We start from the raw sequence: 26,626 nt of genomic DNA on the forward strand, positions 1-26,626 counted from the left end.
GCTGTACTCCTCATACAGACCAACATTTGTTCAGCGACTTTTAAAAATAGCTTGTGGTTTGGTTTTTAAAACACTTGAAAGTTTATTCTAAGACGCAATGTATTGCGAATTTTGTTATGTTTAAGACTATGGTTTAAGACGTGACAAGCAACGTCAATCACAATGATATGGCGTGGCGATGGCGTCCATTGAAGATAATATTTATTTTGTACATATGAAAAATAGGGACTCTAAATACTTCATAATTTTTAAAAGTTGTTGAATTAAAGTGTCACCGTTTGAGGAGTACAATCTGTTTTAATTATTTGCTCGTGTTACAGGCCACACCCGGTATAGGGGTTAATCAGGCTTGAAAGAAAACAACGCCGTTATTTCATTAATTTAATTATCCTTGCACACAGCCTCATGACCTTATAAACAATAGCCTTATATATACTTTAATTGATCAAGTTTCAAAATTGCTTATGTATTGGGACATTTCTATTTAAAGTACCTCTAACTTGCATTTTAAAATTTGGAATATTTAGATTATTTCCACTCAGAATCACGAGCTCTTTCGATCCAAGAAAAAAAGTATCCCAAAAATTTCATACAAATTTTTGTTGTCCGTTTTGTTACGGTCATAGAAGGTTGTATTGAAAACCGTAACCAAAAATTTTGGAGACTCGTTTTTTCTCAGTACAAATGGAAAATTCCGAGAAGAAATATGTAATATAAAAATTGCCAATTGTAACACATAAAAATTTGGTACAAGAAGTTAATAAATAGAAATGCCCATCGTGTAAAGTGTAGAACAACAACAAACACTATTCTATGAAGGTCCCGTGAAGGTTTAGAATATTAGATTGACTTATTTTATTTCACAACTTTTTGTAATGGCGTTTATGAACCAATAATGTAAACTTACACATTTTTATTTTCCTTCCATTCATATGACATTATTATTTCTTGTGATAACTAAGTAACAAACACTGTCAATCTCCATTGTACAGTCGCCATCAGATAGGGTCATTGCGCTAGTTTTCCTCCGGCTCTAGTTTTAGTCCACTTGACAAAATTTGAATATAAACCTTCATTCATCATTGCTGCACAAATTTGGACTTATTGCGCTCCTTAATATCTAAACCATTTATCTATCTACATAAAAAATATATTTCGCAAATAGCAAATTTAAAAAGAAATGTATTATTTGTCAAGTGGACGGAAACTGACACTGGACGGTAAACTGACGCAGTTACCCTTGGTTAGAGCGGCTATGACGCTCCCAAATGTCCGAACACGCCACTATTGTCAAACCCCCTTATACATAAACGCGTTATAATCCTAAATTAGCTAATAATCGTTTGTCTTTATCTGTCATTTTAACTTATGTATTTGTAAGAAAGGGATAAAACGTAATTTTATTAAATCAGGCCCGTAAAGTTTTATGAATAAGGGGTTTTTCACAAATCACGCGAGGTATTTTCGGCTACTTTTTGACCCCCCCTCCCCCTGGTGATATTTGGTGAGGTTTTTGGCTACCCCCCTCCTCCCACACAACCTCACGTGTATTTCTTTGATATTTTTTCAATCGACCTATTTTTAAGAATAATTGTATTGGATATAGAAAATCTTGTTTATTTTTCTATTTTCGTTACATAGACTCGCTATTTTTAAGTACAGACTGTGCAGTGTGAAGATTTATGTTTAACGAAACCGAGAAAAAGTATCTAGTCATGTGGTAGGTGTTTTTTTCATAGTTTGTTCACTGTAGAAAAATACGTGAGGTTTCCTTATACCCCCCTCCCCCAACGTGATCTATCGTGATTTGAACCCCTATGGAACCTCGCGTGATTTGTGCACAAGCCCCAAGGGGGGAAATCGTTAGTACGTGTTTAGATGTTGTGAACACCTTGGCCGGTCCGATATATTTCATGGCGGAATCATTTGTGCATTCACGCCTCATACATGAAAAAATGTGTCCCAAAATGTTGTATGAAAAAATGTTTTTCCAGTGCGTCACGTTTAAATATAAAAAAAAATCATACGAGAATGTGACGATCTGGAAAGGAAATCTTTGGACACATTTTTTCATGTATGAGGCGTGAATGTACAAATGATTCTGAGTAAAATGAGCCCAAGAAGTCAATATTTTGAAGACATGAATGAAATGTACACTTTTTTTTTTAAAACGCCCATCTGGGACCTATAAAATATGGTGCTCCCCCACTGGCTGTTATAACAGTTTGTAACTATAAATAGTTTGTCAAAGGACTGTCTCATTTCAATCATAGACAGAGAATCATACTATCTTTGTCTTACTATAGTACTAGCAACCAAAAGGAAGGGTGGATATAGTTTTCCTGGTTCTTACTGACTGACAAATTGGTTTGACCAACTAACTATACACAATAAATATAGGGTAAGTGTACAAATTTCAGACAGTCTCGATTTGCAATTGCAACTCACAGAAATATAATTCCATAGGAATGGTATCACAAAATTGTTACACCTAAACCTAATAATTGTGACGTTCCATGGCAAAAGGTACCTTATGGCGGCTGGCGCTTACGTCGCATAGCGCCGCAATAATATTGGAGCGACGTTAATAATAGCGTAAGCGCCAACCGTCATAAGGTACCTTTACCCGTGGGAAGTCACAATTTTTTTTCGTCTCTTGATATTATGATCATCATCATCATCATCACAACACCATTGCACTTGATGCATCTTATCTTTAAATCATTTGGTGATAACATTATGTACAGGTTGATGTAGGTAAAAGCAATGTAATTCGTTTTTTTGTAAGAATTCGATAAGAATCTAATTGAACTACTACATGTGTACTTTTGTGTAATTTTATTGTCAATTGCTCAGAATACCTTTTGATTCGCCTCAATATTACATTATAACAAAAAATTGCGTTGTTTACATAAAGTTTGAACCCATTTAGGCCTAAACATTGCAAAAGCAGGTTGGGTAATTCGCCAGTAACTGGCCACCCCAAACCAAAAATGAATTCTATTCACCTATAAATAGAATTCATTTATTTTAGTATAAGGTGGCCAGTTATTGAAAGCTGGCTAGTTATAAAAATGAATTCTGTTTATAGGTGAATAGATTTCATTTTTGGTTTAGGGAGTTACTGGCGAATTACCTACTTAGGGGCTGTCCATAAATTAGGTCATCGATTTTTGACTCCCCCTCTATAATCATACAAAAACCATGCTTCAAATAAACAATCTTTCAAAATCGTTTTATAGCACTAATACCTACGTCCAGTGGTTTGTGATCGTATAAAAAAATACTGAAACTAATGAAACACCAAATAGGTACATTTTTAATTTCCGTAGGTCGATTCCACCATGGCCTGTCTCATAATAGGCATCAGCTGTTCTCTATACAGCGGATGCTTATCGCCGTGGGTTATCTTTAGTATTTTCTCAGCGCTCTTGAAGTGTTCCAACGCTTTTGGTATCCACATCTTGTATAGAAGGATCTTACCGTACTTGAGGTGGAGGATGCCTAGGAGGGGGTGACGCTCGCCGTAGTAGAATCTGTAAGGAAATGTGAAGATATGATCGATTTAATGTAGTTTAAAAAATTGTGATGAGTGTTTTATTTATGTAACTACTTTTAGGTTGAAGCCAGACGAGCGTAATTTTGTGAGTTGTGATACAGAATAAATAATAGTAAGAGGTACAGAAGGTTCACTATCTAATAAAACGCGTCTATTACTACAGATATGATCCCTAGGTGGCGCAAGTGCGAGCAGGCGTCCGTTCTGTAGCGGAGCCCAAAGAGAGCGGAGCGGACACCAAATTTGTCGTGGGCCGCATGTACTTGCGACGAAATCGCGGAGAGAGTCACACCTGGTGAGCTGTGTAATTTCTGCTGCAGAAAGGGAAGCTTGTATGAAAGCAAATGTAGCAGAAATTATACTAACGAAACTACACGACTCACCACTAAAGCAATAGGGAGTATTACTGCAATGTTCTGTCGCTAGAGTGCAGCACTAATTTGTTTAGTAAGAGTAACTTATACATACTAGGCCTAAAACGTTTTCTTTGATAAGTTTACACTATAACATTGATGCACCAAGGCGGTTTGTTTACTGGTGGCCTACCGCGAAACGCGAAAATTTAACTTTCTTTATCTGCATCTCTATAGATTGAATAAGCAAGAGTGATAGAGAGACAGAAACCGAACTTTCGATTGTCGTGTTTCACGGTAGGCCATGCGATTGACCTAGTGACGCATGATGTGTCATTGATGATGTCAATGAAATATGTACCATATGTGCTAGTTGTGCTACCTACGCAGAGCTTTGCCTAATATTCCATATTTACGCTAGCCTGGCTTCACCACAAGTAACCGTATTTGAACTTCAAGATATTCACAAGAGACGACTCGTACTAGATCCATTCTAGATACGTTATAGTTTAGATATCAACAAGTTCTCTTTTGCAGCGCAATTCGGGCAACCAATGTTACTTTTACGTTAGATAGAGTAAGATATATATTAGATGTGAATTGGATCTCTAAGTTATGTCCTGTGGAAATCGTTCAAAAGTATCTTCAGAATTGTTAGTTAAGTATTAGGATTAGGTAAGTGGTATAAATATACATATGTTCTCTGTGAGATACGTTTATGGAAGCATTTGTATTTAAGGCCATTTATGTTACTTTAAGTTTTATGTTCATCCCATGTATGTTTTCTGTGTTATCTCCGCAATAAATAAATAAATTAAATAAAGAATCGGGCAAATGTCAAATTTGACAGGTTAGATCTTAAACATATCGTTATCGTATCTTGGTGATGAAGATATCTAATAGATGTCTTTTTCAAAATCCGAATCCCTGGGGTTCAATGTCCTAATACTAGTACAAATTACCCCCCAATGAAACTAAATCTTAATGAAATGGAATAGTTTCTTTTATTTCGTTTCGTTCGATTTTAAAACAAAACAAATTCAACTCTATTTTCTAATACCGTCGATTCAAATTCGATTGCCAATTTTCCTTGTATGGTGGGCCGCTAGAGGGTATACCCATACCGGAAGCAGGGCAGCAGCAGCTCGGCGATGTCCTGCGCGCGCTCCCACAGGCGCACGAGCACGAGCGCGTCGAACGCGTGGTCGAGCGTCTGCGCGCGCAGCACGTTCAGCGGGTGCAGCGCGCCCTGCCGCGACAGGCAGTACTGGCATATGTCCACGTCTGCCCAACAGTTATGGGAACTAATACCAAATACTCGTATATTGTTAGAAAGTTGGCTAATAAAGATGTTTGTCGTACAATCCCTACTAATGTATCATATGGGTCGAAGTGCCCCCGCACTTCGCAAGGGCCCCCGAAAACAATAAGATAAAGATGATCAAATTTAAACTGTTGTGAGACATACTAATATTGAATAATTTTACGGTTTAGACTAAGTTGTTAGTCACTCGCTCGACATGTTTCGCAGAGCCTAGGTCTCCTTTCACAAGCACTAACAGTGCGAGCAGCGTTCACGACGGCCGTGTATCGCGTACTCTAGTACTCTAGTACGCAGTGAGAAAGGAGATCTAGGCTCTCCGAAATATGTCGCGCGAGTGACTAAAAACAAGTGAGTCTAAACCGTAAAATTTTTCAAGTTAAATATGTTATAAATGCGAAAGTAACTCTGTTTGCATGTTAACCCGCTGCCGTTGACCCGCCGGCCGATGCGAGCCGAGCCGAACGACAACTTTTTTGCTCTTTCCAGCTTTTTCCTGTCATTTTGCCGATTCCGCGTCGACGTATGTGGAGGGGGGGTTATCAAAAGCAGTTAGGTTAGCAGAAGCTAAAGTATATAAATAGTTATTTTTAATACAGTTGCTCAAAAAGTGCTACTTTACGTAGCTGTTTAGCGTGCGGAAAGTTGGTTATCTCGAACTAGTGCTTTTTACTTTTCCAATTTTTTTAAATTTATACTTGTTCCAATTCACGACTACTTATTGATGAGTGTTAATATTAGTTTCCTTTAAACGTCGTAATCAGCATAAAAACCTACCGTCAATGTAAGAATACGAAAAATATTACATATTTCATATTTAATTACTTACCTCTTCATCATTATAACACGTTTATTTTTTAATATTCAATATTGAAAATTCCGTTCTTAATAAGTTGACTGAATGGAACGGAATAGCTGCCAAACGCCCATAGATATAATATACTTAAAGACGACGTTTAACCGAGCTGTCACTGTTACCACTTTTGTTTAGTGTACGATTAACAATGTTTTTCTTATTTTTTCGCAACTGTATTAAAAAACGTCGTTCGATACACGTGCGGAAATGTCATTCTTCACTCGTCCCGAGTCTTGCCACTCGCCTGCGGCTCGTGGCAAGATATCTCGATACTCGTGAAGTAATGACATACCTTCCGCACTAGCATCGAAATGTACTATTGTTTCACTCGGGGGCAAAGTTGTTGTTTAACCGCTCGTGCTAATATTGATACCCGAGCAAGCGAAAGATTCCAAAATTGAACCACGAGCGTAGCGAGTGGTTCGAAAAATGGAATCTTGAGCGTTGCGAGGGTTTCAAAGCACGAGGGTTAAACAAAATTTGCCCCCGAGTGAAACACAAAATTTTTCACCACACCAACCTGAAGCAAATATTAAATGTAAAATATCAAACAATCAAACCAAATCAAATCCAAATGAATGTTATTAAACATTTATCATCCAAAATCATCATTTAAAAGTCATTTCTACCAGCAAACATAAGAAACCAACTCAAAATTTGCATTTGATTACTTTGTCTCCCATGTGAATAAAATGCAACTTTGCTATCAGTTTTTTAAGTGCAAATAAGTCTTTCCGAGCTGGTGTGGTGAAAATAATATTTTCGCAAAGGATACAAGCCACTGCAGCGTCCTTCATGACCTTCAGATGCTCTTCAGTTATGTCCATAGCCCGTTGGAACTCCTCAACGTGCTTATCCGTGTATTTGGTCCCACATTCGTCACACCTTGAAAAAAAGGTAATATACTATAATTACATGGCATTCCAAACTGTTTTCTGAAGTCGGTTTTTTTGTTGGCATATGGGCGTTTTTTGAACACCTAGCCATATTGTGCGAGGTGATTAGGTAGGCCATACTGAACAACTTTTTCTATGGGATCAACTAAGAAATCACAAAAAAAATATTGGCCGTTTCATACATTTTCGTCGAGTGGATGTCGAAGTTTTCTACGGGATTTTTTTGGGATTTCGGGGATTGTCTCATAGAAAAAGTTGTTCATTATGGCCAACCTAATCACCTCGCACAACATGGCTAGTTGTTCAAAAACGCCCTGTATAATGTCAACATTGTCAACTTACCTTATAACATCGGGCAACTCTTCCACCCTATTTTCGCCGTTCACAGTATCCCCGTTACTGTCCCCGTTCACAGTATCCCCGTTACTGTCCCCGTTCACACTGTCCCCGTTCACGTGTTTACTGTCAGCCTTCCTCACTAAAGGGCAGTCCTTCCATGGAATGTTCACGGTGTTCTTGCACTCGACGTTGAGGCATTTGGCCGCGTGCACCGTCCGCACTTGGGTTTCGTCTAGAATGAAAATTTACAGTTAGTTTATAACTGTAGTATGTAAAGAGTGCATAATTGTTTTGCTTCGTATTTTCGGTATCCTCTTGGGTCGTCCCATTCGTTTTTCGTCAAGTTCTTAAATTACTCTTATACTGATTTCGTCACTCATTCTACATTGAAAGCCACCGACGATTGTGACGAATATAGAATGAGTGACGAAAGCAGAATAGGACTAATTTAAGAACTTGACGAATAACGAAAGGGACGACCCAAGACGATACCGTGGAAACGTACGAACGTGTCTCTCTATTTCAGTAAATCTATGCACAAAAGGTACTGAGGTTGACTGACGTAGCATAACAAATACGAACGTTTCCGAGAAAATACGATGGAAAACAATTACGCACTACATCTGTAGTGATAAACCATTTTTCATATTTCGGTCGAAAATTTATACTTAGTCTCAAAATTTAATCACATGGTAATAATTTATGAAATATTCTTAAGTAAGTACACTTTAAGGAAACGTAATTTACGACTTGCATACTGGAATTATCTATAGTAATATTTTCCAGCCTAGCATTTTTCTAATTATTAGGAAAGTTTCCACAACTGAACATAATTGGTCTAATGAGCCATCTCAAACAAAAGTGCATACTTTGCCCGTGAGGCGACCGTTATAAAGACGTGTAGTTTAGAAATGGTTCACCTCTACACATTATTTAAGCTGACTTTCTACTGAGACGGAGATGAGCGGAGACGTGCGGGGAACCAATATCTTTGGTTGTAATCCAACGAAGTGGAGAGAGATGTCTCTTATCTCCGCTCAGCTGCGTGTCAGTGGAAAGGCAGCTTGAAGGCAAGGTTACGTTGAAAGCTATGCTGCCAGTACAAGGCATATATACAAGGTGTTATACATGCTCTTCAATGCTCTAAACCAGGGCTCAAACCCCGGCCCGCGGGCCAAATTATTGATATATTTAGACATATACTAGATTATAATTGTAGGTATATTTCCATTAAGTACCTAATACCTATACGAATAATCGGCTAACAGCAAGTACATACAATGACAGTTTTTATTATTATTTATTATTTAGCCCCCCCCCCCCCCCCTCACATCTGGCGTCTTTCGAGCGTCGGCGTCTGTCGGCGTCGGTCCAGCGCTATGGAAACAACCTAAGCATTCTAAGTTAAAACTTGTTCAGTGAAACCAGTCGGTTAAATATAAATAAACTACCCACTAATATAAAATAACAGTACTTCGTAAGAAATAAATATAATTAAATTTTGATAAATATAAAATAAGCAAACAATAACATGCTGCAGTGTAAGTACTTCTCAGAATAAATTGGCGAACTTCTGAACGAAGTAATCCATTTACAGTGAAAGAATTTAATTTCTTACCCATTTTGTACTTTATCACAGTGATAATAGGTACTATGAGGTCTCTAGCGACTTTCACCACTAAGCCCCAAGATAAGCTCAACAAGGCTTGTGTTGTGGGTACTCAGACAACGATATACATAATATATAAATACTGAAATACAAGACTCAGGAACAAATATCTGTGTCATCACACAAATAAATGACTTTACCGGGATTCGAACCCGGGACCATCGGCTTCATAAGTTCATAGGCGGGGTACAGTAGTATGTCATACAGCGTAACATAGCACATAGAAAGCTATTTACCCAAGCACCTCTCACACTGGCAAAGGAAGTAATAGTTCTCCAGTAGGTCCGTTTGTCGCTCGTACGGTGTATACATTAGGTCGATGTAGGAAATGCGGATCTGAAAAAAAAAGCTTAGCTTGAACATTATCATAGGTAAATTACAAAATACCGGGTGTGGTCTGTAACTAATGTACCTAACTATATATGTACCCCGTTTTTTAGCATTAGAAAATTATAATTTTTAACAAGCAGAAACGTCTGCGAATGATGCTTAGAGTAAATTTAAAAGTGGAAAAAATACTGTCTTGGGTGAGACTTGAACTAATTTGAATAACTGTGTCGTAACTGGTTATTTACCAATATAACTTGGAACTCTGGTAGCCGTTTAAGAAGTGCAACGCTCTTACGGTAGATGTTGCTAGGGGCCCATAGATCCATATGGTAAAGAGACTATGGATGAGGTCTTGGTGGTTCAGTAGGCAGAGCGCTGGAGTAATGATCCAGAGGGTGTAAGATCAAGTCTCACCCAAGAAAGTAATTTTTCCAGTTTTGAATTTATTCTAAGCTTATTAGAAAGATTATATATAATATCCGTAAACGGCGGGAAGAAGTTTATAACTCGAGATATTCTATTGAAGAAATTTGAACAAAATAAAATTACATAAGGTTCAAATTTCTTCAATTTTTTTCCGGCCAGTTATCATTATCATCTTCTTCCCGCCGTGTACCTACGGATATACATACACGGTGTAACATGAGGAAACCGACTAATTATAACCACGCATTTCTGAGGTCAAAAGAAGTAAAAAATGTAATATGAGTTTAGGTCAATTTCGCTATATAGATATTTTTTGTTTTGTTTTTATTTTAAATTTTTTGAATGTATTTGTACATAAAAAATAAATGTTATTGGTAAACTTGTCACTTAAAATTAATTTTTACATGTTTTTTACCTGGTCCCAGTCCAAGCACGGTAAGTCGGTGAGCGCTCGCAGGTTAATCGTTTTGCCCTCGAAAGTGGCCACCGCGTTAGGGTTGCAACTGTGGTCCACTATAGACGACGCCAGATACACGCCCGTGCCTATCGAGTTCATGTCAGTGTCCAGGATCGTGAAGCTGTTTATTACCATCTGGGGACAATAGGTATTTATTTTATTTATTTAGAACACATATCAAATCCGTACACGGCGGGAAGAAGTTGATATCTGGCGGGAAAAAACTTAAGAAATTTAAACCTTATGTAATTTTATTTTAAGTTCAGATTCCTTCAGTAGAATATCTCGAGTTATCAAGTTCTTCCCGCCGTGTACGGAAATAACCTTATAAATGAGTGAATGAATTTTTTCTTGTCACTCGATGCTATGGTTAAGGTCACCTGGGTCACCCTTTTATTCTAACAAACTATGCTTGTATTGTCACCTGGCTGTTGGAACAGAATACTTAACAGTAAAAAAATGAATATGTCAACATAACCATGTTTTGAAGTACAACATTTTGACAATCCACACAATATTCTGTGTTGGTGCCTATTTCTGTATCATCTCTATAACTCTTGCTAGCCGTTAATAACGTTTACTACTTGTCCATACATGTATTGGCACGAGAGATATGCACGGGCGAATGATAACAAAACAATACACTCTTTTTGTTTGGGCAGTCGTGTAAAATTGACTTCATTTTGACATCAAAATGAAAGTTTGTATTCATACCAGGCAGTGACGAAATAGGAGATAGAAAAACTTCTACTTCTAACTATTTATGAAATAGAAACTTACTCTTCCGTATATGCCCATCAGTTCGACGGTGTTAGGAAGGGAGATGTCCTTCAGAAATTCGAAAAGCACAACGCATAGTGACGAAAAGTGATCCATCCGTTTCTTATCGGCTTTCAGGTCGGAATAATCTGGAACAGAACATATTTTTTCACATCACCTGTTCAAAAATGGGCCTTTTTCCCTGCTGGGGGGGATCTCTCTTCTATCCTGCTAGGAGGGATCAAAGTGCCACTTTTCTGTTCTAGGACACCAATTTTTTTCTTTGCTGAATAAAAATGTACGGTAGTACGGTTTAGGCTGTGCATTGACAGTATCTACGTAACGAAACCGTTTTATATATGAAACTTACGCGACATAAGATCCTTCTATATCCTGAAGCCAGTGGAAGAATAGAAGAACCTATGAGAATGGCCCCTGGCGAGCCGATTGACGATCTTAGCGTCCGAAACTTACGTAACGAAACTGTTTTCTCTTCCTGAGACGCAGAAGCAATTGTTTTGTTTTTGAAATTGGAAGTTGCACAATAAAAGTTCAAAATATATTTTGAAATATGTACAAAAAAATGTACACAGGGAGTTTAGAATGACTTATATGCGACTTACGGGACATGAGATCCTTCCACATCCTGAAGCCAGTGGCGGAATAGAAAGATCTATAAGAATGGCCGTCGCCCCTGGAGAGCCGGTTGATGATCTTCGCCAGCATCCGAGCCGCATCGGGGACCACTTTAGGCGCCACTCTCTTGAGATTCGCACATTCCCACTGGAAATATACAAATCGAAATCGAATCTTCTGAGACAATTTTGTAAATGAGGTAAATAGATTTATTTATTGGGGCCGGGGCCTAGGTGACAAAAGTTACATTTTTAACAGATTGACAATAATTTTTAACCAAAAAAGCTAGGCATGCCAATTCAGCCACGATTTTATTATGGTCTTCATCAGCAGATGAATTTCACCAAATGTCGCTTACATCAAATTTAATTCCTTCATCTTTAGGCGGAGTTTCATAAAATAGCATCCAAATCCCAATATGTATGATCGGAAATGGCACGTTACATATGTATAAATTTGGTTTTTCCGAAACTATTAATTTTCGCTCAAACATAGAAATCGGGAGCTCAGTTCTCTATCGTTGGCCTTCGTTTAAGCCGTACTGAAAGCACACTATGATATACATAAAAAAAAAACAATTTAATGTGGCAGCATAATAAATATAATAATAGTCCAATGACGTAAACTCATAGTCATAACATTCAAAAACTATATTCATTTAATATTACCACGTCTTATCGCGCGCCGTACGTCATCTCATCCGGTGATGACTCCTTATTCACCACTTACTCCACAAGTATCCAATCCATTATAACTTTGAACCCTGGTCACATATACTCTGTTCGAGATATGGTGTCAAGTTATACTAGGGCTACAAACAAAATGTGGAGTGAATAGACAGATTGTTACTTAACCAGGTAGTCATGGCTCAGTGCCATTTCCTTGCCCCCGGCTATTTTTATGTTGCACTGATCTGATTTTGTATTGGTTGAACTCGATTTTGCGGCTGATAACAGGGCAGCAAAGTTTTTTAGATATATTTAGTAAAAATGTTTAAAAGCGGAAACTTATCTTTTCATTTTATGTTGCACAGTGATGTGCACTATACTTTTTTTTTCCAAATTGAGTAGATTTTTGTTATTTCTACTCAGAATTACGAGTTCACGAGCCTTTCATATTTTTAAAGGGTCGGTTATCGCGCTTGTGACATCGATGTAGTTATTAGTGTACTCGTAGGCTAAGTTTCGGTTTCGGTTGTAGATTTCAGCGTAAAAATCATGTTATTAACGATGGTTTCGTTTTTGCCGAAACTGGAGCAAAACCGAACATTCGGTTTCGGAATAAAATCCAGTTTCGGTCGGACAATAGGTCACAGACGACTATAGACCGGCGTGACCGTTTACCGTCATTCGGTACTACATATATGTATAATACCTACATTTTGTCTAGATCTCAAGATCTAAGGAAGACATATGCGATGAGATCATTAATCAATGCAATGAAGTGTGTAAACTTGCCAGAATTCATTGGCTCTTATTGTAACCCGATAAGGCCCACTAATGGTTACTTAGGTAGCTGTTAGTACAGAAAGGCCTATGTCACGACCGCGGCCGGATTCCCGCCATACCTTGTGGTCGTTCCACGCATCCCTCTGGCACGCTCGGCCGCAGTAGTGCACGAACTGGCATCCCGAGCATTTGAGCACCTTGCCCCTGAAATGAGACGTTTTGTCACAAGGGTAGTGTGTCACAGCCGTGTTCTGTCAATGTCAGGGGCGCAAAACACGAAATGACAATTGATTAAAGACCGTCCTGTTACACTGTTGCGTAATTTTATTTTAGTATGCTAATCTTTCAACAGTTATGAAAATGTTAAGAAGTCGTTTTTTGATCTGACATATTTCTGAAATAGCATAACATTCTTATGAAGAAATTCGGCTCCTTAGTCCTTAGCTTTTTTGTAAGAGACAATTTTTGTTTCGTTCCGTCAGTTTTCTATAAAATTTGGTGAATAGATACGAGATATTCTGTAAAATATAAGCGCAATCACCGTATGCCCTTAAAATCTTTCTCTAAGTTACAAAAACGTATGGAATTTTCTTAACACATAGGAAAATTACATACATTTTATTTGTCCGCTCTTCAAACTTATCAAATTGTATACAAATCTGATGAAACATAAATCGATACCTAACAAAATAATAATCAATACCCATAACTATAGTTCATTTTTTTAGCATTAGAAATAAGGTAAACTATCTTGATGTGTATTTTAATTGAAAAACACTTTTTAAAAATAAGTTACGGCACTTACGGCTAATATGTAACAGTTATGAATCTAATACCATCATTTATACTCTTCTGCTTTCATAAATAAAAGTTACTGATTTTTTAAAGCGTTTTACAATTTAAAGACATGTCAAGATCGTTTAACTTCTTTCAAGTTCTTTCTAACCTCTAGCGGCCCACCATACAAGGAAAATTGGCAATCGAATTTGAATCAACGGTATTAGAAAATAGAGTTGAATTTGTTTTGTTTTAAAATCGAACGAAACGAAATAAAAGAAACTATTCCATTTCATTAAGATTTAATTTAATTGGGGGTAATTTGTACTAGTATTAGGACATTGAACCCCAAGAGGCTAATGCTAAAAAAACGAACTATAGTTGCATCAGGTAGCTGGTGAATCTAGGATGAAATTATGAGTAAGAACTGTCCTAATTGTAGGTACAGTCGCCATCAGATATATCGGAGCGGCCAAGGTGTTCACAATATCTGAACAAGCACTCTAACGCCTTGACAATAGAGGCGTGCTCAGATATTTGTGAGCACCTTGGCCGCTCCGATATATTTGATGGCGACTGTATTGTACTAGTTGTTTGCCAATGGGCATTTGTAATATAAAATATCCTACACTCACAAGAAAATGTGCACACAACTATATTTTTTTCAATGCTAAGGAGAGTGACAACAGTGTGTTGTAAATACCTTTAAACGAGCATTTCTTGTTTATTTATTAATACATATTTTTGAAAATATGTATAAATTTAATTTTGTATATATTTTTGAAAACTCGGAAACGGCTCAAACAATTTCGATGAAATTTGCTATATGGGGGTTTTTGGGGGCGATAAATCAATCTAGCTAGGTCTTATCTCTGGGAAAATGAGCATTTTTGAGTTTTTATATGTTTTCCGAGCAAAGCTCGGTCTCCCAGATATTGACCTTTAAAGTAGCTGGTAAAAAAAATATATAAACAACCTGTAATATAATGTTAAGACAAACTCATAGGATTGGAAGAGAAGATAAAAACATAATTCAGTGGAAACTTAATATAGAAAAAATGTTACAATTACAAGACTGTAGATGGTATTGCATTTATTTATAGGTATTTGAATACCAATTATCATATAGAGTATTATAGAGGATGAAAAATGTAAAATAATCAAATAATGAAAAACATTTTTAATTTGTGTAAAACTATGATTAGTGAATAGTTCAGGCTGTGTTCCTGTCTTCATTTATGTTTATTGAAACCATAGATTCATTCTATTTAGTAAAGAGGCAGTCTATGGTGAAGATATTTTAACTTCCTTTCATAAATCAACAAAGGTAAATAAGTAAATAGATATCATATTCCAGTCAACTGTAAAAATATTGGTGCACAAAACATCCGAAAAATATGTCCCATAGCTATTATGTCAGCGAATTAAGAACTATGGGACATATTTTTGAATAAGTTGGCTACACCCATATTTTTACAGTTGACTGTACAAGTGGTTAGGTATATCAATAAGAAAACTGATGTCAACCATATTTTTTGAAAGAGAAAGTATTTTAATAATAATTGTTACGAGTTAAAGTTAAATTATAGAAAATTGCAGGACACAATTATAGGAAATTGCAATGCAATTTCGAAGTTTTTTACGCACCATACATATTTTTGCTGTCATCAACTTCAGGGATCATCACATGTAACATAACAGAAAGTATTACCCTACTTTGGTGGCCTTCACATGAAAATGTCTAACTACATCCATATTTATAAACTTTTAATTCTATATTAATTTTATTAGTTAACCTGTTGGTTAATCTAGTATAGTAATGAATAAGAGGTGTACTTTTGAGATTGTGTGTAAAATCATCTAAATGAACAATTTTATGAATAAAGTGTAACAATACATAATATTTAGAGATAAAGAAAAAAACATGGTACATACTTCAGAATTAAAGTACCCTCCAATTGTATTAAAATTCATACTTGAATAGAATACAAGGTTTTTTTATTATTTCAATATCTATGTGAACAATGAACCACATTATAGCAATTAGGTTTAAAAAAAAACAATTATTTTTTGTGCACTGAAGTTCAACAAAAGTAATACAACCTATGCTACACTTAACTGTACAGTACAGTTTCAAAGATTTAAAACTTAAACAATAGTTAATTTTTGCTAGGACAACTGCAAGCCAATTTATTTACTTTGATTCAAGTTCCACTGTTAAACAAATAAACCTAATTATTAAATACATACTAATAAAAGTACTTACTTTTCCAAGCAGTTATCACAGCGAATACCCTTTTCTTTAGACATCAAAACGAACGCGAACGGCTGTTCCGTTAATAGTAGATCACCCGCCTTAATGTTAGAGTCTGTATTCCTAAATTTATTCTTCATATTGTAAACTTATTAGATTTGCTTATTTAAACTTGCTAGACGACAGCGTAAGCCGACGAAAGTGAATGTTGAAGGAATGTTACGTTATATTTCAGCGCACCGTACTAAAGCCGAAAATATTAGCTCGCGACTACCTGCTTCTCAAAATATAGTTCATTCGTACATCGGTTACATTATTTTTAGTGTGGATACGACCGCTGCCGGCGCGAGAAACATCAAAGCGAAAAACAAACAAAAACCGTCCTATTAATAGTTTACATATACACAATTAACTCGCACGTATATTCACCGATATTTATTTCAGTTCGGGCATCACGGGCACGGTTTTAGCTAGTGACAGTGACATATGTCAAACATTGGTCATTTCGGTCATTTGGGTCATTTTGATCTGTGGCTCTCGATTATAAAACGAGGAGTAAAAATTATTACTTTGGTTTATTTAGGATTTAATACACAAATCAAAAGAATAAGATGATATTAACTTTATTAATTTTGGTAACCTTTTTTAAGTTTATGAGATTTAAGGAGAAGAAGTAAGTTTTCGATTGATTTTTTGTGGCATACTGAAATATATCGTCTTAGACATAATTGGCCAAAAAAAATATAACTTTAAATTATAAGCTATAGACGGTCAAGCAAATCTTGTCAGTAGAAAAAGGCGCGAAATTCAAATTTTCTATGAGACGATAACCCTTCGCGCCTACATTTTTCAAATTTGCCGCCTTTTTCTACTGACAAGATCTGCTTGACCAAGTATATTTAAGACTAATTTATTGTCGCTTGCGCCTTATTATTCTTACCTTTTTTCAACAATTCAACAATGTTTTTTACCTACAAGTAGAACAAAAAAATAAAAACACGTTTTGTCTATGGATGTTTTGGTTCAACTGTCACTGTCACCCTTGTCACGTTGAATTGGTTTTGTTCACGTTGTTCGGTTTTGGTTAAGTTTTATAAATATCGTAGAACTTCTATAATTATGTCCCTTATACTTACGAAAGCTGCTTTAGCACTCAAAAACGCAGAGAACAATTTTCAATTTGTCAAATTTGAAGCGCATAAACCAAAAAAGAAGCAATCAGAAGCAGACAATGAGGTGAAACTTGGTCAGAAAGAATTGAATCAAAAGAAAGACTTAGATCTTAAGAAAATCAGGCATGAAGTTGTGAAATTTGGTATGTCAGGGTTCGACCCGTCGAAAAAAGAAGAAGCCAGGATCGCACTTGCGGTTAGTTTAGGTAAGCAGAAAATATAATAACAAGAATATAGTCAATAGGTCCCAAACAGGGCTGCCAGATCGTATAATAGGCTACGAAATTCGTATAATGAAATTATTTTCGTATACATGTCGTATAGTTGGTCAATCGGTATAATTGGATACGAAAAAAACACCGATGTTAAACTACTGTCAATGCTTCAAAAAACAGTGTGCCAATACTGTTAAGGATGACTCACGTTAGACCGGGCCGTGTCCAACCCGGAGCTACCGGCGCATCGTTTTCTATGGAAAGCATCACGTGATCGCCTGTCATGTCATAGAGAAGTAAGCCCCGGAAGCTCCGGCCCGGACACGGCCCGGTCTAACGTGAGTCATCCTTTATACGATTTAATGGAACGGCAACTACTTAAATACACGTCAACGCGGGCTATAACCGCGAAAATCTAAGTGCGCAAATTGCGGGCATCTTTCTCTGTCACTCTTATTACGCTGTCATTGGAGTAAAAGAGAAAGATCCCCGCATTTTGGGGGCTTACCGCAAAAACCGAAATTCACCAGTTATTAAAAAATCGATTTAAAATAATAGTTTTTTTTTGTACTTGTATAATGCAATCGAATTTCGTATAATTGCGGGCACAGGATCGCATAATCAAGATTTATGTACTGGCAGCCCTGGTCCCAAACGAAACGGACACTCGAGCCCATGTTCTTAGTATTCTTTCTAATAGTTTTTTACCATCAACACGACATAAACAATTTAAAAGGCGTTTCATCAATAAGTCATATGGGGACACGACACAAATCGACCAAGGGGTAAAGCAAGCTCAATAAGGCTTGTGTTAAATACGACGATATATACGTACTTAACAACATAGAAAACGTACATAACACAGGAAAAAAATACTTGTGATAAACTCGAATTTGAACCTGGAACCCATTTATACTTACTCCTACCTTGATACTTTCATCCTTCCATTATACTGTAATTCCCTTACTAATAAGCATGTTTATGTTGATAGGTGCAAAACCACCTAAAAAGGAATATCTCAACTACAAGGAACTAATGCAGAAGAGGAAACAGGAGAAACAGAAGGAACAAGAAGAGAAGCAGATGATGAGATCAAAGAGCATGCTGCAGAGCGGTGGAAAGAAGAAGAAAAAGACTGGAAATGATGTTGGGCACTTGTTAGATACATACGGGAAGGTAGGTTTACTATTGTTGTAACATTTTTGCAGACAGAACTCTTAAACTAGTGAACCTAGGGGTAGGGTTGAAAGTATGAAATCTCTCTCTGTCTCTCTTTTTTAGCCCTTTTTTACTCTTCGGGTATAGGCCCGATATTTCAAACAAAAATCTGAAATATTGATGATTATTGTTATTCTAAATCCGTCTGTAAATTAAATATGTGTTATCTAGTCAATTAAATTTATTCTTACAGGTTCAGAAAAAGGATTTGAAGAAAAAAGATGGACCAAGTACTAAAAAGAAGAGAAAGAAGTGATTTTTACTTTTTAACTAGGTGTGTATGAATTACTATCTGTTAAGCTTAGTTTTCCTAGGATAGCGGTGCCGTCATATTGTGGCCGTGTCCATACAAAATAATACGGCTAAATATGGATATATGACCATAATATTTTATATGCAGACGGCCGCTATATGATAGCTATCCTAGGAAACCAGAGCTTTAGATCAAGTTATGTGGCATTTCCTATTTTGCCTTTATGCTTTTGTTGCAAATGCAAATTAAATGTTTAAGAAGTATGATTTAAAAAGTTTCAATATTCCTCATCTTACCCTCCTTTGCATATCAGCATGTTTTGAGCAATATGCCACGCAAAAGTTATTACCCCCATATTCAAAAAACTATACGGGCCTGAGTTAGTTCAATTAAGGTCTATCCCTTTCTTACAAATACATAAGTCAAAATGACAGATAAAGACAAAAGATTATTAGCTAATAAAAGTTTGTAGCACGTTTATGAATAAAAGGGTTAGAAAGGAATGATGATGATGATTGAAAACCTATCCTATAGGTATACTCTTCCTCGGGTCATAGACAAAGGAAAGCATTAATTCTCTTTGCCCGGGTCTTAAACTATCTCGATACCAGTGGCCTATTTTATAAAGCTACAAGTTACAATTTACAAGCGGAAGTCTCTTTCTAACCCTATGTGTTAGAACGAGACTTCCGCTTGTAAATTGTAATTTGTAGCTTTATAAAATAGGCCACTGGTTTCTTGTAAATTGGCTCAGCGGTTCAAGTGTGAAGAGGTACAATCAGCTTTTTCTATCTTGCTTCGATATTTTCAATTTAACCGGTTAATTTCATTCCTCAAGAACGAAAAGAGAATGTATTTGGCATTAACACAAACAAATAGAAATGAAATCCTTTTCGTTCTCGGGTGAATGAATGAAACCGGTTTGAAAAATAAAACAGTTTCCGAGCTCTGGATTAAATCGTTCGAAATCTGGCGTTGGAAACGCTCCAAGTCTGGCTTTTAAACGCTCGAAGTTTGACGTTTAAAACGCTAATATTCTAGTTTAATATACCAGGATGGTATGCTGCGCTAAGAGGTAAAACTAGACAGAGAGACGTTTGAGCGAGACCGTTATAGGTTTTCCGCTGGACCTCATCGCCAAAGCCAATTGGTAAATGCATTTGACTTGCGCAATACACGTCGTGAATTGTATTCAAGATAACATTAATAACGATGTGATGTACTCTGTAGAATGTTTTGCCATACGCCAATTATACAGATCTCGAATGGCTTTTGGCTTCCAAACAGTGGGTTAACCGTTTTTCGTCACCAGGAGATCATGACCCAACAAGAGCATTGAGCGAGTTCAGAGGGTCGTAACTTCAGCGCGATTTGCTGCAATATCGCACTTGTGTAATTTGATGAACTGTTCAATTTTAGTAGTGTTATTAGCCACTTAGGTCTCAGACTTTGGAGAGGTATCGCCATTGGTTAGATTGGTTAGATGCACTAGACCTGCGCTGTAGCTTAGACGATATTGATTTGGCATTTGACAATGCCTTTGTAAAATTGTATCTTTTAACTTGAAGCAGCGTACATACACAGTTCTAGAAGTTTTAATTTTTCAGAAAGCCTGAAGGGTCTTTTCTATCTCTTTTGGATGTACATCGGATTATTTCACGAGATCGTTACAAATCGGTACACAAAAAAATAACGAAGACTAAAATACTTGGCGTCGGTCTTGGTGCTTTCGTGTCGTCTTCAGTATGGAGCCCTATGAGCCATGTGGAAGGAAAATGACAATCAACTGGTCACTTTTTAAAAGAAGAACGCGAAGATCTTATCGCAGCGGTGCTAATAGAGATAGGCATGTAAAAGTACTTTTTGATTATAATAAAGTGTAGACTACTTCGTTGCCTATCTATGTATAACTTTACTCTCCATCCAAAGCGTTTAACCAGTATCAAGACTCCTGAAGACCTGAAGTAGGGTTGCCAACCGTACTATATTATATAGTATTGTACTATATTTTGGTCCTCTGTACTATATACTTTTGGAAAAATATATAGTACGCTAAAATACTATATTTCCGACTAAACGTACACAGGGTGTTTGGTACATCGTTTGCCAAATTAAAACGGCAGATAGGTTGAGTCATTTGCTATCTTCTCATGCGTAGAAAAACCAAATTGGCCATGGTTTTTTTACTACTACGCAAGTAAAAATTTGAAATTTACAAAAAACTGGCATAGAAGTGAAAAAAAATGTGCGCCAAATTAAAAATGTCTAGGCATGAGAAGATAGCAAATGACTTAACCTATCTGCCGTTTTAATTTGGCAAACGATGTACGAAACATCCTGTATTACACTCATGTTTAGTATTTTATCTAAAAGTACTATATTTTTTGAAATATACTATATTTTTGATGCCTTATTCTGAAAAATACTATATTCCACCAAAAAAAGTTGGCAACCCTAACCTGAAGTGACGCTACGCTAAAAAAAACACAACTTGGGACATGCTACAAGCAAGTGCGTTGGGTATTCTTCTTCGATAAGGGCTTTTAATGTTTGATTTGTGTTAATAGAAATAAATGATGCCATTTTAATATTTCTTTTTTTGAAACAACCTGTAACGTTCCCATTTTCCCATAAACGATAGCGACCCCTAAAACATCTTACTAATTGTCGAATAACAAAATAAGGCTTGCTTGCGAAAATGGGGATATTCGAGAAATAGTTATTTGTACAACAAGAGATCAAAGTTTGATATTTCTTCGAGTGCTTATTTTGAGTCCCGTGCAAGCGAAAGATTCTATAATAATTTAGAATTTTGAGCGTAGTAAGGGATTCAAAAGCCCACGAGATATAAATAACTTTGATCTCGTGTAGTACACAAAATTTTTCACCCTAAGCAGTGAAAACATACCTAGAGGGACAGAGATAATAGAACCCAAGTATATCGAACTTGTATTAGACCCCGCATGTTGAAATGACATTTGACTATAAAGGTCACTTGAATGACATTTTATCTCACTCAGTGAGCAAAATACGATTTTGCTCACTGAGTGAGACAAAATGACTCAGTAAGCAAAATCGTATTTTGCTCACTGTTTTAAAGAAGCAAAGTACCCTTGTTCGAGCTGCTGAGGTGAAAAGATTATTATATTGCATTGTCATCCAATTCACATATGTATGCAAATTTTCAGCATCATCGTAACTTCCGCCGTGTTTTAATTTATCGCCACTATTGCGAATTTCCCACTTTTCGAACTTATATCGTAATGTACCTACCCTACTGCTAGTGTGAATAAAACATCGTGTGTAACAATTTCGCTAAGCGCATCGTGTTTCTGTTCACTCTCGTTAACAATATGGTTCATACCTCCCTTTTTGCATATTGTAGGTAGGTACGTAGGTACTAAATATAAAAGTTGTGGTCTCAATAAAACAGCAAAGAAAATGTTAAAATATTCATATAATTAAAGATAGCTAACTATAGTTAATAGTATGTACATCACGATAAATACAGTATAGTATATTATGCAAGGCAAGTTCATTATAAAATAAATAATATTCAATCTAAAAAATATAGACACGTTAGATACATTTACACGTAAGGTTCAAAATATTTAATAGCAGTAGTCATAGGTTTTTCGTTGATTTTATTCGTTGTCGCTGGGTTTTTTACTCTCATTTTGATGTCTTTTGGCTTGAGCACGTTTTTATGATTGGCACTCGGGGGCCTCACGCCGATGAACTGCTTGTTGGTCGCAATACTCTTGCTGCTCAGACCCGACGTCTCCAGGAAGATGTCAAAGGTACCTTTCGTCTTTGCCACCTCCGCTTTCGCCACTATCATTCTCGGCTCACACTTCACAGTGTTGTAAGATCCACTGTTGCTGCCAGACGAATTGCTCGATTCTATATCAGAATTCCTGACCGATTCAGTCTCTAAATTCTCTATGTTCGACAAAAGATCGGGCTTATTCGATAACTTGGCGTTTTTTTGCTTGTTTAAATTTTCTCCTTCGAGAAATGTATCGATTCTGTCCTTGCCATCATCTTCAGGTACTGGTAAGATATGTTCAGTGACGACGTCGGACATGGAACCGTCACTGCTGCCAGAGCTGATGCGGTATTCCTCTGCCACGATGCTGCCTAACTCGTCATCTATTTTAAATTCTTCAAAATTTTGGGACAAATCAAACTTGTCGATGTCATCGAAGTACTCTGCCTTGTGTAGTTCCGCTTTTTCGGGGCCGCGATTGAATTGGTGATCCAACTCGGTGAGGTTGATGTGTTTGCCGCCGCTTTTCCCTCCTTTGTTTATCTCAGACAGGATAGAGGACACCGTATTACCCATTTGGATAGAAGCGCGTGGATCCACTTTCGGTTGCATAGGATGCATGTTAAAGTTGGGTAAGTAACTGTCTTGCGGGAAATTAGTATCTTCTTGTTTTTCATCTTCATCGGGGATGATGATCTCGGTGACTTGCGGTAGTTTGGGTATGTCTTTATCGCTTATTTTGTTCTGGATGCGAGGTAGCGACACCACCTTAGCCACGCTGTTGTTCCGCTGACTCACGTGCACGGGGTACTGCTCGTTGTGAATCTCGACCGTTGGCTGTGAGAGTAGCAACTCCCTTTTGCCATTGCTGACTACTGGAACATTTATCTCTGAAATGGAACAGTAGTCGGGTTCTACGTTAACTGTTGCTACTTGGCCCACTCTCCTCTTAACTTCTGCAACCCGTTGGTTAGCCGCAACGGCTTCAGAGTCTGACGGTTCTGTTTTCTCGGCTTTAAATTTGGCCGACAGGTTCTTTGGTTTCGGCGGCAGGGCGGGGGGAGTTCGCGGCACTTTTCTCTTGTTGAAAATCTTCATCGAGCCCAATTCGGCATCCTTCTTCTCAGTGTTACGTTCTATGTTAGCAGCTAGATTCTTAACTATAGAGCCTCTAATGTTTGGCACGGGGACTTTCGCGGCAGTCGTACGCGGCAGCGGCACGACCCGTTCGGCAGCCTTAGTAACTATCGGTTCGTATTCATTGCTATAGATACTTTGTATCTCGTACTGAAATCCCTGTGCGGTGTTGGGGACCTCGTAGCTGTGTTCAGACGCCGTCTCCAGGCTGAACTTTACGATTTTGTTCGCTCTCTTCTCTGATCGTGGCAGAGTGTGATTGTTTGCTCGCACTTTGTCTTCATACGAAATGCTATTGAGAGTGGAAAATTGGACCCGTTTGGTCGAAGATTTAGGACTTGGAGCTTCGCTGGACTTGGAGTTGTCGTTGCTGCTGTCATCCAGAGAGTTTTGGAGTAAAATTTGATTGACGCACTCGAGCACGGGGTTGTTCTTGTATATTTCGTTGGTCGGGCTGTCGTCTGCGTCGCTCGTGCTGGCGTACCAGTTGTCGTTGAAGTCGTTGGGGTTAGTTTTAGTCAAAGTAGATTGTAGGTTATTATTCTTATCATCGAATCTGTTATTGAATCGGTCGTTGTCCTGTATCATGTTTTTGCATAACACTTCATTTTTAGCTGATATGACCTCGGCGTTGAGAATACCACTGTTGAAGCCGGCCACAAGCAAGTCGTCAGCAGATTTGGACTTGTTATTATTAAGTACCCCCCGCTGCTCCATACAGTCAGTGTCTTGCTCGGGGTCGCTGACGTTGCAGTACCATGGTTTCTCATTTCCCTCTTCATTGAGAACGTTGTTTAAGAATACTTGTCTGTTTGCCTTAATTTCATCGGACGCCTGTCTTTTTATTCCGTGCAGTCTTTCCATTTTTGTAGAATAAGTTTTCTCTGATTCACTGGCATTATCTATATCTTTCTTAGCTTCACCGATAAGTTGATCGATTTTCATAGACGCCCTCCTTATGTCTTTTGCAATTTGATTGGCTGTTAAGTCGTTTTCGTTGTTGACTTGATAGCTCATGCCGACACATTCTTCGGCGCTACTACTATTGGCTTGGTTATAACCCTTTTGTGAGTTATCGTAATACTTGTTACTCTTTCTCCCAGAGTATTTCCTTGACCGTCTGAAAACGTCTCGCCTGACAAACGCTTGCTTGTTTTTAATAAAAGTTCCTTTGCTGCCTGTGCTGGCGTTGTTCCCTTCTTCGCTCGAACTGCTATTGCCATACGTGACATCGTTTTTAGGTAACTGGAAGCTTTTACTCAACCTAGTGTTCTTCTGGAATACAGGTGGCGAATTTCGTTCACGGTAACTCGAACTTCTGACAAAGTTGTTTTGGAACCTTGAGTCAGTGCTCTCCAGGCTTTGGAATTCTGGGTCGGTCTCGATATTTGTTTGCTCACTCGTGAAGCCTAGAAGCTGTTGGCAGTTGCTGCAAAATCCCTTTCGAGCTTTGAGTTTGACGATTTCCTCTTGCTGGGACTTGATGATTTTCTCTTTCTGGTGAAGAGCTATGTGCACTTGTTTCTGTTCTCTAGTGAGGCGGGACTCTAGGAGGACTAGGGAGCGGAGCACGAGTGCGAGCTGGTCCTGGCGGAGGCGACGCTCCTGGTTGGCGCGCTTGTCACGGGCGGCGAGGGCTTGGCTGGCTTCGACGAGCTGGTGCCGCTGCTTGAGGACAGACTCAGACTGCTGCTGCAGGGCGCTGCGGACTGCGTCCAGCTCGCGTCGCAGTTCCATCGCTTCGGAACTGCTGTCCATCTGGAAACAAGGAGAAAACTTATGTTATTTTGATGTAGTGTAACTGAAATTTCATCGCTTTACGGATCGACCACTTGTTTTGAGCAGCATTGTAAATTCATAAAGGATCGGCCCTTGTGTTTTTCAGTTAACTTTACAAGATCGATTGTTCCAGATTAGAGAGTGGTACCACGAACATCCTTTAATAGTGGAGTCGCAGCGAAACAGCCAAGAGTGAAATTGAGAACCCCCTACCTACTGTAAAGTAGTAGTAATACAATACAATGTTTATAAAATCGCGAATAGTCTTACCTACGTCACGTACATGCATTTTCCCCAATATCGTGATATAAGATTGACGTGAATTGCAGAACTTCAAAATTATTATTAGGATTATCATGTACACGTTATCTTTAATTACTTAGCATGCAAGATTTATTTGATTTAACATAAAGTATGAACATGAAGATTATAAAGTATGAGTATGTATATTTGGACGAATCAAGTGAAAATAAAATTCTACATCGCGTCAAAAAATTGTTTGTTAACTTTTTCTTTTATTTCTATAAATTCTCTTAAACGGATTTACGTCAACTACGTCACGGTCGATCGCACTACGTCAAATGCACGTAATGACGAAAGCAAATTACCGCAAATGAAACGGCATCGGATCAAGATCGACATTTAGCTAGACATTTCAACAGGTCGCGTGATTAAAATGTCAAGTACGTACGATTCTTTTGTACGAGGAAATAATTGCAAATCCTATGCTTAAATCTGATAATTATTCTTACTGCAATAGGGTAAATCAGTTTTTGATTGAGATAGATGTTAGCTGTGGGCTACCGCTTGGTTGGAACAATTAGTATCTCCGTAATATGTGTAGCTCTGAAAAGGACCCTCAGTGCCCTGTACTTAGAACATTTCTATTGAAGTATCAAAGCCTGAGACACCAGTGTCCCATTTCCCTGGAAATCACACAGATGTCTAAAGCGAATCACTGAATGCTCACCATTGAAAGTGATCCATTCCTGGTACGTCGACG

At 37.6% G+C, this 26,626-nt stretch overlaps 3 protein-coding genes across 3 annotated transcripts in view; 1 reads left to right on the top strand and 2 right to left on the bottom strand.

Moving 5' to 3' along the window:
* Positions 1 to 368: 368 nt before the first annotated feature.
* Positions 369 to 16,545, bottom strand: LOC134678174 (histone-lysine N-methyltransferase SMYD3). Its single transcript, XM_063536628.1, has 10 exons — positions 16,093 to 16,545; positions 13,169 to 13,253; positions 11,589 to 11,748; positions 10,987 to 11,114; positions 10,165 to 10,341; positions 9,230 to 9,329; positions 7,328 to 7,556; positions 6,865 to 6,974; positions 5,037 to 5,196; positions 369 to 3,536 (listed from the first exon to the last, which is right to left on the bottom strand). Exons 1-10 carry the CDS (start codon positions 16,218 to 16,220, stop codon positions 3,320 to 3,322), a joined length of 1,494 nt encoding a protein of 497 aa, XP_063392698.1. The 5' UTR covers positions 16,221 to 16,545; the 3' UTR covers positions 369 to 3,319.
* A 581-nt stretch (positions 16,546 to 17,126) lies between these two features.
* LOC134679365 (uncharacterized protein C1orf131) lies at positions 17,127 to 19,131 on the top strand. Its single transcript, XM_063538266.1, has 3 exons — positions 17,127 to 17,458; positions 18,459 to 18,643; positions 18,879 to 19,131. The coding sequence occupies exons 1-3, from the start codon at positions 17,200 to 17,202 to the stop codon at positions 18,939 to 18,941; spliced, it is 507 nt and encodes a 168-aa protein (XP_063394336.1). The 5' UTR covers positions 17,127 to 17,199; the 3' UTR covers positions 18,942 to 19,131.
* Positions 19,132 to 22,376: 3,245 nt separating this feature from the next.
* Positions 22,377 to 26,626, bottom strand: part of LOC134678624 (uncharacterized) — a 44,245-nt gene continuing 39,995 nt past the window's right edge. Inside the window, exon 2 of the mRNA XM_063537261.1 lies at positions 22,377 to 25,602. Within this exon, the coding sequence (XP_063393331.1) occupies positions 22,528 to 25,602 (3,075 nt within the window). The 3' untranslated portion in view covers positions 22,377 to 22,527. The remainder of the gene's footprint in view (positions 25,603 to 26,626) is intronic.

Source organism: Cydia fagiglandana, chromosome Z, assembly GCF_963556715.1.
Source record: "Cydia fagiglandana chromosome Z, ilCydFagi1.1, whole genome shotgun sequence".
NCBI classification, from domain to species: Eukaryota; Metazoa; Arthropoda; class Insecta; order Lepidoptera; family Tortricidae; genus Cydia; species Cydia fagiglandana.